We start from the raw sequence: 16,861 nt of genomic DNA on the forward strand, positions 1-16,861 counted from the left end.
AATGGCGGAAGGAACAAGGTGGGCCATTCTGGTGGGGGGGGGGAATACATTGAGAGGTAAAAAGGAAAGAACTTTACAAGCAAACGGGCCGACAGCTGTGTTTGCTGGCAGCAGAATGCAGATATTTGGGACTGGAATGGAGTTGCCTTAAGAGGCGAGTGGCTGGCATGTTCTACTGAAGCATCTGCAGAAGAACCTTGTCTAATTTTGCTCCTGGTACAAGATCAAACTTCGCAGTAACGCAGTGCTTGAAGCAGAATTTCCTTAAGAAACATGAAATAAATTTCCACGTTAGACCCACTCGGCTTCCGTTACAAGTCTTTTATTTTTGTCCTTGACTTACAGCCACATTTCTAAACAAGGCAGTTAAGTGAGGCTTGCCCAATATTATGACCCGTTTTTAGCCTTGATTGGTAAGCAAATCACGTCATGAAGCAAATCCAGTTTCCCCTTGAATGCTTTTTTTTTTTTTGTCAAGCCAATTGGGAGGTTTGCAAATAGCAATCACATGACTCGGGAACTCTGCAATTGTCTTAAATGTTGGTTGCCAAGCACACAAATCTTGATGACATGATTGGGAATTGTAAGTGCAAAGACCAGTTGTAAGTAGCTTTTTTCAGTGCTGTTGTAACTTTGGTCATTAATAATAATAATAATAATAATAATAATATTAATAATAATAATATTAATAATAATAATAATAATAATAATAATGTTTTAATTTGTATACCGCCCTTCTCCCGAAGGACTCAGGGCGGTGAACAGGCAAATAAAATACAAACAGAAACATACACAATAATTAAAAGAACCCTTAAAAAACTGATTCAAATTTGCCAGAAAATTTAAAATAACATTACACCCCATAAAATTACAGAAATTTAAAACCCATCAAAATTCAATTAAAATTTAAAATTTAGAATTTAAAATCAGGCCAGTCCAGCCATACGAAATAAATAGGTTTTAAGTTCGCGGCGAAAGGTCCTAAGGTCAGGTAGTTGTCGAAGCCCGAGGGGAAGCTCGTTCCACAGGGTAGGAGCCCCCACAGAGAAGGCCCCCCCCCCTGGGGGCCGCCAGTCGACACTGGCTGACGGCACCCTGAGGAGTCCCTCTCTGTGGGAACGCACCGGACGATGGGAGATAGAGGCCGGCAGTAGACGGCCCCGTAAACACATGATTGTAAGTTGACTAGCTTTAGTAAGGCAGATGTTCAGATTTTTTTCAACATGGTCTGAAAAGGAATAGAACAATATAAGACTAGAATAGGATAATAGGAGTTGGAAGAGACATTAGAGGTCTTCTAGTCCAGGGGTCACCAACCTTTTGGATCTCAAGGACCACTGAATTCATAATTTTAAATCCTGCGAGCCACTAATATGATCTGCCTAATGATCGGCTGGGTGGGCATGGCCAATTTGATGTCACTCTCGTTGAGGAGTGCCTCGCCAGCCTTTCCTCACCCCTCCCCTCCTGGCCGCTCTTCCATGCCCGGGCTCCTTAGGGCCCCAAAAGGAAGCAGTTGTTGGAGCTAAACAGCCACCATGAGAAAGAGTTGGCAAAACAGCTGGCTCCGTTCAAATTGGATCTGACCGAGAAGGAGGCTCAGCAGAAGCACCTCACTGAGGACTAGGAGCATAGGCTTTCCAAGCAGACGGAAGACCTGCAGGAGTGCAAGGCCAGGTACCAGCGCCTGGAGGCTCAGCAGGCTGAGATGGTCAGCCAGACCTTAGGACCTTTCGCCGCGAACTTAAAACCTATTTATTTCGTATGGCTGGACTAGCTTGATTTTTATCTTTAGATTTTAATTGAATTCGATGGGTTTTTAAATTTTTGTAATTTTATAGGGGTGTAAGTTATTTTAATACTTGGGCTAATTTAAATCAGTTTTTTAAGGGTTGTTTTAACTATTGTGTATATTTGGTATTTTACCTGCCTGTTCACCGCCCTGAGTCCTTCGGGAGAAGGGCGGTATACAAATTAAAATATTTATTCATTCATTCATTATTCATTCATTCAGTTCTAGGCCATGATTGCAGTCCCACTGGAACAAGATCCTCCGGCTCTTCGCCACCAGCCTTCACCCAAAGCCCCGCACCAGGAGGCCGAAGCAGACCCCAAGTCAGAATTTCTGACCCACACAAAAAGACCTCAATGGGGGAAACTGCAGCAACACAAACGTTCATTGCACGTACAGTATTTAGCCCAGGGGCCATAGTTTGAGGACCCCCGATTTAGTGCAATATAAAAAGTGCAAATAATTTTTCTGCAGACCCACTAAAATTTTCTCACGGACCACCAGTGGTCCACGGACTATCAGTTGGTGACCGCTGCGCTAGTCCAACCCCCTGCTTAGGCAGGAAACCGCACACCGCTTCAGACAAAAGGTTATCCAATCTCTTCTTAAAAACTTCCAGTGTTGGAGCATCCACAACTTCTGGGGGCAAGTTGTTCCACTGGTCAATTTTTCTAACTGTCAGGAAAAGAAGTGAGTTGGCAAGCCATATAAATTTGTTTAATTAATAAAACCAAATAATCTGGTGGCAAGAAAGGGTCATTAGTACGCCAATACCTTTCTCAGAAGCTCATGCAAACTCTCAACGGCCAGCTTTTTAAAAATGCAGCCATCCACTTATTTTTTTTGGAAGAATTATCACCATATTTCCATCAGAAGAACATGTAAATAAATCATGGATGAAGCCACGTAACACTGAACTCCCATGAGAAGGAACCTAAAGATTATTCCAGCAGAAACGGTATGGAGATTGTGACTACATAAACCATATTCCAAGGATCCAGTGACTTCCCCAGAAGAGTATTTTCCTTGAGACCTTCCCTGACCCAGATCATGTAGTTTCTTGCCATTAATATTTTTTATTTCATATCATACATGTCCTTTCTATGTTGAGCAGTGTGCTCTCTACGTGTCCAAGATGTTAATATGCAAACATTGTCATAGTCATATATACATTAACAAATACGCAGTAACATATCAACAGATATGTGATAACATCCATCATATTTATAACATATATTGTCTTCCATTATGGTGTCGATTATATAACCATCAAGTAAAAAAAATTAAAATTACCCGTCTGTTTTCCTCTCATATACACCATATTTCACCCAATTTTACAACGACAGTCCATCTCTTTCGGTCTGTCTTCTTCCTTCCCTTCCTTCCCTTGTCCCCTCCACTTCTCTCTCCTTCCCTCTTTCCTTCTCCTCTCCTCCCCACTCTACTATCCTCTCCTTTTTCCTTTCCTCCTCTCTCTTCTCCGCTTCCCTCTCCTTCCCTTTCTCCTACTCCTCTCCCCTCTCTACTTCCCTCTCCTCCCTTTTCCTCTCCTCCTCTCCTTTCTCCTCTCTTTTTCTCCGCTTCCCTCTCCTTCCCTTTCTCCTACTCCTCTCCCCTCTCTACTTCCTTTTCCTCTCCTCTTTTCACTTCTGTCTTCTCTGCTTCCTTCTCCTTCCCTTTCTCCTACTCCTCTTCTCCCATCCACTTCCCTCTCTCCTTTCTCCTCTCACATAAGCTACCCAAAATGGTGCCCAAATCTGTGGCCATAAAACAAAAACAAAAATCAAAACTATAAGTAAATAATAGGTTCCCCTGTTATTTCAACATTCCAATTAGAGCATTTAATCCACCTTTCAAATTTGAACAATCTTTGATTATTATTTTTTTTAGATATCTTTGATTTTGGAGTGAATGAAATACAATTTGGCTTTATAGCTAAACAGAGCAGCGTACCCTGTGCATGAAAATGATCTGGTTGTTTAGACTTCGCTTGTGATAATAGTTTGAAAGGACCCCCAGGGGAATATCTTTTATTTCTGTGGCATCAGTATATATCTTTTTCTCAAACTAAATTGCTGTCCTCTCGATGCACTTCGATCAATACATTCGCTCGGCCTTTGGTTAAGATCAAATGTCAAAGGCAAGGCAGTGTTTATGGTGTAGAAACACAGGCAAGGCTAATGCATTCTGTTGTAATTATGTTTTGCATTGTGATGTCTTGGCTGGGGGAAATCTTGTTAATTTTAAGACTTCAATTAACTGCATAACTCTTGCAGTTTTGCAAAAATGCCAGTTTAAAAAAAATGAGCTCTTCATAATATTTCAGATAATATTGTCCCGTTTTCCGCCTGCAAATTTATTTATTAATTAAATTTATATAGTTGCCCATCTCCTCTCAAAGGGAACCCTGGATGGTGCACAACAATAAACAAAACAGTCAATATAAAACCAGTAAAAAGCTTTAAAAGTCACAGTTAATTCCTTTTCTTTCTTGAGGTCAATGGGAAAAATGCAGAAGAAATATTTTTATCGATTTAAAACTCTCCTATCTGTATCATTCTTCCATTCAAAGAAATGACAGAGAAAACAAGTTAGAAATAATTTGGAGCTGGAATCTCCAGTGTTGAGGGAGAAATATTTTTTTTAAATGGGTTGGGAGAACTGAACCAGACATAATAAAAAATATTAGGGTACATTTTCTTTAGTAACCCAGCGCAGTTTTACTTCTGGATTATCTTCACTCTTGGATAGTCTATGTTCACTACCAATAATCCGATTAGTTTTTCTCTAAAACTATTCTTCACCATAAAAATATATCTTACATACATATAGATCAGGGGTCTCCAACCTTGGCAACTTTTAGACTTGTGAACTTCAACTCCCAGAATTCCTCAGCCAGCTTTGCTGGAACTCTGGGAATTGAAGTCCACAAATCTTAAAGTTGCCAAGGTTGGAGACCCCTGATATAGATGTAAGATGATTCTATCCGACATAGATATAGTTGATGATTTGCTAAATGTTTTGTATGATTTGCTAAATGTTTTTGTTTCTCCACAAGTAGGTTTTCTCTCCAGATCCTATGCATTTCTGGGCTGGCCTTGAAAATTTGGCATCTCAGCCAAGTGCTGAGATCAATAGATTGCCTAGTAAGGCTGTTAGTTTTATTTTAATGATGATTTTTGTAGTATGATGAAGCTCCTATGTTAACGTGTAGAAACAGCATTGCACTACCTCATTCCTCCTCTTCTTCCACCCTTCCAAAAAAAGGAGAATATTGCTATATGATAAAAATTTTATCCAGAGCCCATAAAATACTGAAATTCTTCCATCAAGAGATATGGTTGGGTTGTATGCCCACAGTGGTGAATGATATTCGGTAAGGTCGTTTTATTTTACTTATTTTTTTATTTCTCTTTCTTTGCAGGGACAACTCTCTGTCCCTTTCCTGAATGCCGGCCGGAAGCCCAAAAATGCTGCCTTTCTATCCAAAAATCAAAATAACAGCGAAAAAGTTTTTATCAAAACCCATTGGACTCTGTCCCTGTATCTTTTCTTTTATGTACACTGAGAGCATCTGCACCAAGACAAATTCCTTGTGTGTCCAATCACACTTGGCCAATAAAATTCTATTCTATTCTACAAGCGGTCCTCCAGGCCGCCAGGGGCCGCCAAGAGAGGCGCGAGTCCGCCTCGCTTGCTTGCTTGCTTGCTCTTCCAGACCGACCTTTGTAGTTCCTTTCCCAAGATCCTTTGCTCCCTTTCCGACCGGTAGCTGCCAAGATGGTGAGAGGGGTGGACGGTGCAATCCGGGGCCATCCGTGGCGGCGGCGACGCTGGGAGGGACATGCGGGGCGGTCTAAGGGGCGTCCGGGAGGGGTGTCGGTAGGCCCGTCGGTAGAATCGATCCTAACGGCCGGCCTGGCCTGTTCCGGGGGATGAGGAGGGTGCCCCATTTTTTTTGCCCGCCGCAGTAATGGCTGCGGTGGTGGAGGCTGCGTGGGAACAGCTAGGCCGGGCGGGCTCTGGAGGCTTACGGCGGCTTTAAGGGGCCAGATCTGGGACTGTGAGGGGCGGGGTCCTCCGCCCCTCCGTCTTCGGGAAGGAAAAGAGGCGCCGTTTAGGGCCCGCCTGCCTGCCTGCCTGCCCCCTCCCCCCCTTTGAAAAGCTGCCTGCCAGGCAGAGATCCAACAGGTGAAGAAGATTCCTTCCCATCGGACTGATGCGTCTGCATGGGAGGATGTTCACCCGCAGTGTGTCAAATGGTAAATTGGAATCGGGATCGAGCTGGTAGGGACCCTTGAGGTCGTCTAGTCCAACCCCCAGCTCAAGCAGGAGACCCTGTACCGTTTCACGGAGGTGGCTGTCCAGTCGCCTCTTTATTTGAAAAAAGTTTTATTTTAACATTCTTATCCAATAACATATCCAATAACATATTTAATGTACCATCATATACAATTAATCGGACCTCCCCGGTCACCACCCCCTTCCTTTAACTCTCTTCCCTTCTCTACCTTCTACTTTCCACAACCATCCTCCAACCCACTGCTCAAGCAAGAAACCCTGTATTGTTTCACAGAGGTGGCTGTCTAGTCTCCTCTTAAAAACCTCCAGTGATCAATCAATCAGAATAGTACTGGAAGGGACCTTGGAGGTCATCTAAACCAGGGGTTCCAACCTTGGCAACTTTAAGACTCTGGGAGTTGAAGTCCACAAGTCTTAAAGTTGCCAAGGTTGGAGACCCCTGGTCTAGTCCAACCCACTGCTCAAGCAAGAAACCCTGTACCGTTTCACAGAGGTGGCTGTCCAGTCTCCTCTTAAAAACCTCCAGTGATCGATCAATCAGAATAGAGCTGGAAGGGACCCTGGAGGTCTTCTAGTCCAACCCCCTGCTCAAGCAGGAGATGCTATCTATACCGTTTCAGACAGGCGTCTGCCCAATCTCTTCTTAAAATCCTCCAGTGCTGAAGAACCCACAACTTCTGAAGGCAAACTATATTACTGGTAAATTAATCATCCTTGGATCGTTTCTTAGACTTAACACACCTGCCTTTTCTAGCGTGGCTTGTCACTGTGTGTGAATGGTAATGCCAGGTTGCCTAATTCTGTTTATATGGCTTGGGGGATAAAAGCAGCAGAATTCCTAACTGTTTGTTTCTCAACTTTCCCTTTGGGGAATACACTTTGGGATTAGGTGTTGCATTCAGCCTTATAAACTGTAGTTTGTAGTCAAAACCAGTCCAATCCTATCATGATTTAGCGCAACGTGTGACCTCCGTCATCGGGTATAGGTGGGGTTCAAAACCCATAAACACTTTAAAACAATTTAAAACAATTAGATCCCTTTTAATAATTTAAACAATATAGCCAGAAGATGAATGGAAGTAGATGCAAACATTTTGTATCGACTCATCAGTACCTTAGAAAAACGTTGTCTAAAAATTGCAGACTTTCTTAGGAAAGAAACTCTATAGTCCAGCTTGTCATCCACAAAAGCAGAATTTCAAAGGCTTTTCACTCCCGAGGACTTTTCAAGGGGAGATGCAGCCTGGAGGACATCAGTTTGGTCCATCCCTGGTTTCAAATTTCTCAGGGCTTATGCAGAATTCGAAAGGTTTCATTCCTTGACGTGCTGATTTGTTTGTTCCTTTGGCTCTCCTTAGGGACGCGTCCGTACCAAGACGGTGAAAAAAGCAGCACGGGTGATCATTGAAAAATATTACACTCGCCTTGGAAACGACTTCCACACAAACAAGCGAGTGTGTGAGGAAATCGCCATCATCCCTAGCAAGAAACTGCGGAACAAAATCGCTGGGTAGGAATTGTTGCTATTGGGAACTTCATGCAGAATTTCTACATGCGGTCATTCTAAATCTGGATTCTGCTCATTAGCAGCAGCAGCACCTGCATCGAAAGTGATTTGGGTCTCATTTGTGGCCTGGTCATTGATAGCGCAGGAAAAGCATTCTTGAGAGCATTTCCCGTGTTTGGCGGATTCCTCTATTTCCTACCAAACCCTGAGCTTTTCAGACATTACGGGAAACTGGGTGGTTCGAACAGATGTTACAACTTGTAATGTTTGGCGTTTTTCTATATTTGAAATTTTTGAGGCTAGGCTTTGTTGAGTCAGTTCAGAGCTTATAGAGATTTTTGCTTGAATGCCTGATTGTGTTTAGGGGGAGAAAAAAATCACAGTGAAATATACTAAACCCCACCCCTTCTTCTCCACAGGTATGTCACCCATCTGATGAAACGCATTCAAAGAGGGCCAGTCAGAGGTATCTCTATCAAACTACAAGAAGAGGAAAGAGAAAGAAGGGATAACTATGTCCCAGAGGTAAATTTTATATCCCAAATGAGTTTCATAGAGGTTCCATGTCTTAAATTTAAATGCATATTCAGGTCTAGTCAATTTTGCATGACAAGAAGTCTCTGAAATAAATAAGTCATCTTAGCAAAATGTAGTTTCTGGGTTATCTGTAACCTTCCTAATAAAACTTTTTTTCTGGTCAATAAATTGGGATTCAAATTATTACTGCAAATTAATAAAATCTATTGTGGATTTAGGATTGGGACGTTCAGTTTATTAGATTCTGGGCTCAGAATCACTCAGCTGACTTGGAAGTAATTATACTTTTCTTGCCATCTGTAATGTCAAGGTGTGAATTTAAAGCAGGGGTCTCCAACCTTGGCAACTTTAAGACTTGTGGACTTCAACTCCCAGAATACCTCAGTCAGCAAAACTGGCTGAGGAATTCTGGGAATTGAAGTCCACAAGTCTTAAAGTTGTCAAGGTTGGAGATCCCTGATTTAAAGCACCAGAAGAATGATCTATGAACCAAATGCATTTTAGGAATTTGTTCACATAGGGGTGTTACTGTGGTTGCCTGTGTGAATGGGGCCTAGCATTAGGTCAGGGAATACAGGTAGTCCTCGACTTAACGACAGTTTGTTTAGTGACCATTCAAAGTTAACAGCAACATGCAAAAAACGTAAGTTTTTCACAAGACCATTACACCATCCCCATGGTTACATGATCAAAATTCAACTGCTTGCCAACTGGCTCCTATTTATGACAGCTGCAGTGTCCCGGGGTCACGTGGACCCCTTTTGTGACCTTTTGACAACGTCAACGGGAAAACCAGATTCAAGTAACAACCGTGTCGCTGACTTAACAACTGCAGTGATTCACTTTAAAAAATTTTGCCAAGAAAGGTGGAAAAATGGGACAGAATTCACTTCACAAACATTTCCCTTAGCAACAGAAATTTGGGGCTGTCTGTAATGCAGAGGTTTTTTTGGTCCTGCATGTCTCTCTCCAGGAGGGACAATCAGCTGAGCCTGCATTCGAAAGTGATGAAGGCCTTCACCCTGTGGCCTCTGTCATTGATAGTGCAGGCAGAGAATACCTGAAAGCATTTCCCGTGTTTGTGGGGCCTCTTGCCATCTCCTTCAAACCCTGAGCTTTTCAGACACGGGTTTCATTTAGCCCAATAGCACCTGATCCTTCATACTTGATTTTGGGAGTCTTAATCATGGTTTTGATTGCTTTTTTCCTCATGAACATAAGGGCATTGTTGCTGTACTATATTCTGCTATATTCTTCCAAAACAATGCAGTTGTCTTTCTGTGCGGCTTATCTCTTGACAGAAGATTTCTAAAATATTGTTCATATAGTCTTGATTTCTTTCTGTTCTGATTATTTACAAAGTAATAGGCTTGCTCTGGTAGGACCCTGACTATTTAAAGCAGCAGTTGTTTAGCCCTATAGAAAATAGCCAAGCCAGGTAAAATTACTCTAGTTTTGTTTAGGTCATAATTAAGATAACGAACAAAAATGACAGGAAGTAAAATTTTAAAAAAATCTGTAATTTAGATCAACACAGTTTTAGAATAAAGTTAGGAGATATTTTCAGTTGCTCAAAGATATTTTGGATTATTTATCTACCTGAATCCAGTGCTGTCCTGATACAATTCCTTGGATATATTTAGGAGATGAAGCCTAATTGAAGTCTATTTTGTATCTGCTAATTTGGTTGTTTTTTCTTTTGGTTTTTTTCATTCCTGAGTGACTAAAAGTTAGAGGTCATTTTTTCCCCTGTAATAGTATTTAAGTAGGTAAAGAGCCATAATACTTTCTGTTTGCAATCTACTTTGGCAAATGCGGGCAGAAAATTACCTTTTGAGCAGCTTCCACAGGAGGTATTTTGTATTTTTTCTGAGACCCCAAATTTCAGTCTGGTAGAAAGGCTATTCTGTTAAGTTTCTAAATTTGGGGCTCCAGAATTATTAAAACATATTTGCAGTTATAGCTATAGGTACATTTTGTTCTTAAAGTGTTGCAGGTTAGAATATTTGAGAATAAAGGCTATCCCAAATGAATATATCACCTTATTGAGGATCTGTTTGTATTTGATGCCTAGTGCTTCTCTCTTTAACAGTAGTTTTTATGGAGAACAGATTTATTCTGATATATTGTGTGTCAGCCTTCCTCAACATATTTTCCCTCTTCCAAAAGTTTAGGATTAGGGGGTCTCATCATTCCTGTCCATCAGGACTGTTGATACCAAACTGATGTTCCTGGAAATGGTCCCCAAAATATCCGAAGGGCAACAGGTTAGGGAAGGCTGTAAACATACCAGAGTTGTATCTGCAGATAGTTTTGGCTGATGCTTTTAACTCCTTTTCTTGCTCATATTTCTTGAAGCATCTTGCTGACAGTCTCAGGCTGCCTGCAGGAAGGGGATTTATGATAAATGTATACATCACACAATGGCTGTGTTTTGACTCATAATTCTTGATCTCTGTTACAACCTCTTTCTCCTTCAGGTCTCTGCCCTGGATCAGGAGATCATTGAAGTGGATCCAGATACCAAGGAAATGTTGAAATTGCTGGTGAGTAGGGCATTGGCATGGCTGCCTACAGAATTGCTTTTTTATAGCCAAGTGGCTGGTGGTGTTTTTTTTTTTTTTAATTGGCTGTTGATGTGAGAGTCTGAAGATTAAGTGAAAATAAAATAGCCAGGAGAGACAATGTGGTGGAGTGGTAAATAGCACCAAACTGGGTGACTGTGAGTTCTAGTTCTACCTTGGCATGAAGCCAGCTGGGTAACTTCTGGCCAGTCCCTCCCTTGCACACTTAGGAAGAAGGAAATGGCAAAATATTATTACCAATAAAACTGCATGAACTTATCCAGAATTTATCCAGGCAGTCATCAGGAGTCAAGACATGAAGATGCCCTCCGCCCCGCCCTCCCAAAAAAGTCACCCCACTTGGTAGTAGTTCTGAAAGGTTGTGGGGGAGCAGTATTATGATGTAGCATGGTGTTTAAAAGCCAGGCAGATATAGGGGATAAAGCAAACATAACTTCTTGGCAAATCGCTAGAATACTTGAATACATGATGATTGCAAAAGCTTTCATTTGTTTTTGCACACCGAGGAATTCGAGCCTCAAAGATCACCCAAATGTTTTCAAGTAGATAATTTAGACTGAATGAAAAGATCTTTTCAGCTCGTCTTCCCCAGGGATCTACTTAGTGTATCTCTGCTCTCTTCTATTCGCAGGACTTTGGCAGCCTATCCAACCTGCAGGTCACACAGCCCACCGTAGGGATGAACTTCAAAACTCCAAGAGGTGCCATCTAAAGCCATTTCCATAGTGTCACTTTTACAATAAATATATAGAAACAACAGCTTAACTTGTTATCATTTCAAATACGTCTCTTCTAGGTAAGTGTTGTATACACTGACTGTCCATGTATAATAGAATAAGAATTTGTTCCTGTATCAGCTAAGCAATGCTTGCATTAACTTTGATTTGTTGATTAAGTCAGTATTGGTTAGATAGAATGCAGGCCACAACCAAGCAAATCCTATTCATGGGGTTTTAGAATATATACATCTTGGGGTTCCCCCAAGGCTCTCAGCTGCTTTTTGCATGCTGGGGAATTCTGGGAATTTGAGGTCCACAAGTTTTAAAGTTGCCACGGTTGGACACCCTTGCTTTATCTAATGTTTTGCAAAATAAAGACCCACAGTATCTATTGCAGGGGTCCCCAAACGTGGCAGCTTTAAGACTTGTGGACTTCAACTCCCAGAATTCCCCAGGCAGCATAGCTAGCTGGAGAATTCTGGGAGTTGAAGTTCACAAGTCTTAAAGCTGCCATGTTTGAAGACCTCTGGTCTGTTGCATTCCCATGGCCAAAACCCATAAAATGATTATAAAATTGTAATTACAGGACTATTTTTTTTCTTGAGAAGCACTCCTGTCAATCAAGATGCTTTAGTATTAAAGGCACTCAAACTGACTGCTTAAGGATTTGCTAAAGAATTTTGCCCAGGATCAACATCAAACTGACCGAATTCTTCTTTTCACCCTTTTTTGAAGATAGGAACAACCCCCACTGTAATCCCTTTACTAATTTTCAGGCACTCTGCCTGTGCTCCATGATTTTTCAGAGGCCATGGAAAAGACTGCAGTGTCCCCAGCCTCTCAAAAATAGGTGCCCCTTATCTCATAATTCCCCAGACAAGTTGTCAAATATCTACCTGTAGAAGATAGGTAGGATTTTATCGAGAAATTAATGCATAGTCTTAGCTGAGATTAAAATAACATCTCTCTGGTCCTATACTAGGAGAGCACTTTCTTACTTGGCTTCCTCCAGATGTGCAGATTTTATTTTCCAGAATTCTGTGCGGTGGCCCTGCATCCTGAAAGTTCCCCATTAAGGCAAGCAGTATCGTGCAACCAATCATGACCCCTCTCCCCCCACCCCTCCCCCGCCATTTACTCTCACCCCAGAGAGGAAGGCTGTGACCTGGGGACGACAGTTGAATTCTCCAGAGACAGAATTAGTAAATTTCAGCATGTATTTGAGGAACAATGGTCAATACTAAAGATTTTATTTGCCACTTGTAGAACAACTCAGCACTAAAATTGTGCAAAGTTTTAATCCAGCTTCAACATATACAGAACGAGAGTGACACACAAAAGCCAGGTACTAAAACATCCGGACAAAGAAATGGAAATGTTTCTTATCCTAGTTCCAGAACATTAATATAGTCATCATCATCCTCTTTTAACGACCCCATAATCCCTTGCGGAAGGGGAGGGGGAGTCTGGGCAACTGAATGGAGCTGTTTACCGGCCAGATGCCCTTCCTGTTGCCAATGTGGAGCTTAATCTCAGCGTGCCCAGAGAGAAATATCTGCCTCTAACTCACATCCTCCTGATTGTGAGGTGAGAGCTCCAGCTCTAGGCCACCACACCACTCATAACATAAATATGGTCCACTAAAAATTAAAAATTAATTAAGGGGGGGGTGTTGTCTCTTGAGTGAATTCCTCAATGAGATCTGCTTTCAGGCGTACCCAGACTAAAGATTCACACAGCTGCTGCCCTGTGGATCCTTTGATGAGCGTTGAGGTGTGTGCTTCTGCTGAAGCTCTTCCCACACTGCGAACAGGTGTACGGTTTCTCCCCCGTGTGCGTCCTCTGATGGGAAGTGAGGCTGGAGCTGACCCGGAAGCTCTTCCCACACACCATGCACTGGTAGGGTTTTTCCCCCGTGTGAATCCTCTGATGGGTGTTGAGATCCGAACTCCGTCGGAAGCTCATCTCGCAATCCAGGCATTTGTAAGGCTTCTCCCCCGTGTGGATCCTTTCGTGGTACGTGAGGCTGGTGCTCAAACAGAAGCTAATCCCGCACTCCAAGCATTTGTAAGGTTTCTCCCCCGTGTGCGTCCTTTGGTGGTACGTGAGGTTCGTGCTCACGCAAAAGCTCTTGCCGCACTCCAAGCACTTGTAAGGTTTCTCCCCCGTGTGAATGCGCTGGTGGGAGGTGAGGCTAGTGCTCACCCGGAAACTCTTCCCGCACTCCAAGCACTTGTAGGGTTTCTCGCCCGTGTGAATCCTCTGGTGAGAAATGAGACTGGTGCTCAAGCTGAAGCCGATGCCACACGCCAAACACTTGTACGGTTTCTCCCCGCGATGCGTCCTCTGGTGGTAAGCCATGCTGGTGCTAGAACTGTAGCTCTTGCCGCACTCCGAGCACTTGTAGGGTTTCTCTCCAGTATGGCTCCTCTGGTGACTGGCGAGGCTGGTCATGGCGCTGAAGCTTTTGCCGCATTGGAAGCATTTATAGGGCTTCTGCGTGTGCATCCGTCGATGGGCGCTGAGGTGCGTGTTCAAACCGAAACTCCTTCCGCACTTCTCGCATTTAAACGGCTGCTCCTTGACGTAGCTGGTGCAATGAGCTATGAGGTTGGAGTCCAAATGAGGTTGGAGTCCAAACTCTTCTGGCGCTGGAGGAAAGTATTCATTTCATTTCCTTTGTTGTTTTTTCCCAGACTGGCAAGCTGGCCAGGGTGATTCCTCATCTGGTTTAATTTGGTTTTCCTTCTCTGAGGCTCCCTTTTCTTATCTCCCTTCTTTTCTCCGTCGAAAACACACAATTCTTCTTTATTCTCCATCTCTGAACGGCCAACTTCTGTAATGAAAACAGGAAAATAAGACTTCAGATTTGTCTACCATTTGAGATTTCCACTGTTTTATTATCTTTTTTAATTCAAAGATAAGGGGTCATTATTTTGTAACAATGCCACCATCAGAATAACTTTAGATGTCAGGCAAATTTTACAATATGTATTTTTTTTTACTCTTAATAAAAATAATGGAGCAGGAATTCTTCACTGTGGCATCATTTCTGGGCTATTCAGAAATGTCAGTAAAAGTGCTTCTTAAATCCCAATTTCTGAGATTTCATGATAGTTCTTAGTGTTGAATAATTGAATGAGCTGACGTTCAATTATTGTAACCAATGACTGCAGAGTTGCATTACTAGGAAACACAAATGTTTTAATTAGCCATGCCATATAATCTTTTGGTACACCAAAAGAAAGTCATGAAACAGCTTGTGCAAATCATTCTGATTCTTAAATCCCATTCAGAAAATTGGAAGACTTACCGGTAGGGCTCATAACCCCACAACTCTCTTCCATAATTAGACTGTTAAGAACTCTGCTCAAGATTCAGCAAAATTCACATCTCTGCAACGCACAACTTTCTCAAAATGCAAGTGACTCTATACAAGAAAAAGGAAGATGCTCACTGACTTAAATACAAAATAGGCATCCGTAACATACGAAACAGCTTCGGGAGAGACATCAGGTTCTCTTCTGTATGATTTAAACCAGGGGTCTGCAACCTTGGCAACTTTAAGGCTTGTGGACTTCAACTCCCAGAATTCCTCAGCCAGCAAAACTGGCTGAGGAACTCTGGGAGCTGAAGTCCACAAGTCTTAAAGTTGCCAAGGTTGCAGACCCCTGGTTTAAACCATAGCAAGCTTGGCCCCTTTAAAACCTGTGGATTTCAACTCCCAGAATTCCCCAGCCAAACCATCCAGGCAGGTGACTTCTGGGAATTGAAGTCTTAAAGTGACCAAGGTTGGGCATGCCCGATTTATTATTTTTTAAAAGTTTTATATTTTTTTTAATACAAACCTTTCATCGTTCATTAAACTGTGTGTCGTCCGGGTACACATTTTTCGTGCCATAACAATTTTAAACTTACCACCCGTATTCGTTATTTACATCTACTCTCATTTTAATACAAACAGGTAATACTTAACACATCTATTATTGTAACTTCTCTCTTCTTAACATATTCAACTTTATAATACCTTGCTTTCATGTTTATTCTCTTCACCGCTGATAAAAATAAATCCCATATATTATAATAGTCAGATTCTTCCTTTCCTTTAACTGCAAGCGTTATAATCTGTTCATATCTGCACGTTCTAATATTTTGGGCGATGCCTGATTGAAACCTCCGGGAACAGCATCCATCACAATTGCTATGCAAAGTGGAGACCGAGTAGAGCAGGGGGTCTCCAACCTTGGTCCCTTTAAGACTTGTGGACTTCAACTCCCAGAGTCCCTCAGCCAGCAAAGCAGGAGTCTCCAACCTTGGTCCCTTTAAGACTTGTGGACTTCAACTCCCAGAGTCCCTCAGCCAGCAAAGCAGGAGTCTCCAACCTTGGTCCCTTTAAGACTTGTGGACTTCAACTCCCAGAGTCCCTCAGCCAGCAAAGCAGGAGTCTCCAACCTTGGTCCCTTTAAGACTTGTGGACTTCAACTCCCAGAGTCCCTCAGCCAGCAAAGCTGGCTGAGGAACTCTGGGAGTTGAAGTCCACAAGTCTTAAAGGGACCAAGGTTGGAGACCCCTGGAGTAGAGGAAGCTTTTCTGGCCACATTTCAAGGCCACCCACCCCCCATTTCCCTCCCCCCACCCACGAACCAAGAAAGAATACAGGGTTAGCCTGAAAAGCCCCTCTGCCCCCCACCCCACCCACCCAATTCCCGCAAGGGCTACAGCCTGGGGGTCTCCTCCACCTCCTGGGCCGCCTCCCCTGCAGCTCCAAGCCGCCCTTCTCCCCCCAAAGCATCGAGGGTGGGGAGGGGGACTCACCAGCAGCAGGTCCGACCCTGCAGAAGCGGCCGCTCAACCCTTTCCCTTACCCCCCCACCACCACCACTCACCAAAGCCGTCTTCTGGGAGGAGCCCGTTTCCTAGAGAGGCTCCTTCCGGTCTTCTTCCTGTGGCCTTCTCGTCCCCTCTAGGAAATCAAGCCGTCGCTGGCTTTAACCCTCGAGCGGCCGCAGCAAAGCCTCGCTCACGCTTTCCTGCGGCGGGAAGGTGGGGGGTGTGGGGGAAAATATCTTGCTGGGAGGGTGGGGCTTTTTATTGCCCCCCCCTCCCTCCCCTCGATGAGCGGCAGAAGATGCACACACACACACATTGCAACTTTGCATGGCTTTGCATTTTGCAGGCATCGGCTGCTTGCCTGGGCACGCCCGGCCAGCGGTGCCCAGATGTTTTCGCCTGCTTGCAAAAAGGGCGGCGTGGAAGGAGGGGGGGCGATCCCTCCTGGCGGCTTTGCAAGGGTTAAATGAAACGAGCCAACCTCCTAGAGAGGAAGGGAATTGAGGCAGGAAGGGGGGTGGTCTTTCCCTTGCAAGCCATCCTCCAGCCCAGGGCTCTTCCTGCTCCGCCTTTTCCAACGGGGGGGGGG

At 43.4% G+C, this 16,861-nt stretch overlaps 2 protein-coding genes and 2 non-coding genes across 8 annotated transcripts; 3 read left to right on the plus strand and 1 right to left on the minus strand.

Moving 5' to 3' along the window:
- Positions 1-5,458: 5,458 nt before the first annotated feature.
- On the plus strand, positions 5,459-11,482 carry RPS17 (ribosomal protein S17). 2 transcript variants are annotated; one of them, XM_058156368.1, is made up of 5 exons: positions 5,459-5,575; positions 7,453-7,604; positions 8,021-8,126; positions 10,619-10,684; positions 11,355-11,482. In XM_058156368.1, the coding sequence occupies exons 1-5, from the start codon at positions 5,573-5,575 to the stop codon at positions 11,433-11,435; spliced, it is 408 nt and encodes a 135-aa protein (XP_058012351.1). In that variant the 5' UTR covers positions 5,459-5,572; the 3' UTR covers positions 11,436-11,482. The 2 variants fall into 2 exon arrangements, with proteins under 2 accessions (XP_058012351.1, XP_058012350.1); XM_058156367.1 differs by lacking the exon at positions 5,459-5,575 and adding an exon at positions 6,007-6,054.
- LOC131184939 (small nucleolar RNA SNORA71) lies at positions 7,692-7,822 on the plus strand. Its single transcript, XR_009152063.1, has one exon. It is a non-coding gene; the product is annotated as a small nucleolar RNA SNORA71 (small nucleolar RNA).
- On the plus strand, positions 9,129-9,264 carry LOC131184938 (small nucleolar RNA SNORA71). Its single transcript, XR_009152062.1, has one exon. It is a non-coding gene; the product is annotated as a small nucleolar RNA SNORA71 (small nucleolar RNA).
- A 1,193-nt stretch (positions 11,483-12,675) lies between the features above and the next one.
- Positions 12,676-16,771, minus strand: LOC131184701 (zinc finger protein ZFP2-like). Of its 4 annotated transcripts, none has more exons than XM_058156359.1 (2): positions 16,329-16,771; positions 12,676-14,278 (listed from the first exon to the last, which is right to left on the minus strand). In XM_058156359.1, the coding sequence occupies exon 2, from the start codon at positions 13,948-13,950 to the stop codon at positions 13,174-13,176; it is 777 nt and encodes a 258-aa protein (XP_058012342.1). In that variant the 5' UTR covers positions 13,951-14,278; positions 16,329-16,771; the 3' UTR covers positions 12,676-13,173. The 4 variants fall into 4 exon arrangements, with proteins under 4 accessions (XP_058012342.1, XP_058012343.1, XP_058012344.1 ...); XM_058156360.1 differs by lacking the exon at positions 16,329-16,771 and adding an exon at positions 16,258-16,313; XM_058156361.1 differs by lacking the exon at positions 16,329-16,771 and adding an exon at positions 15,470-15,872.
- Between the last annotated feature and the right edge of the window lie 90 nt (positions 16,772-16,861).

The sequence above is a fragment of the Ahaetulla prasina genome, chromosome 13, assembly GCF_028640845.1.
Source record: "Ahaetulla prasina isolate Xishuangbanna chromosome 13, ASM2864084v1, whole genome shotgun sequence".
Taxonomy (NCBI): domain Eukaryota; kingdom Metazoa; phylum Chordata; class Lepidosauria; order Squamata; family Colubridae; genus Ahaetulla; species Ahaetulla prasina.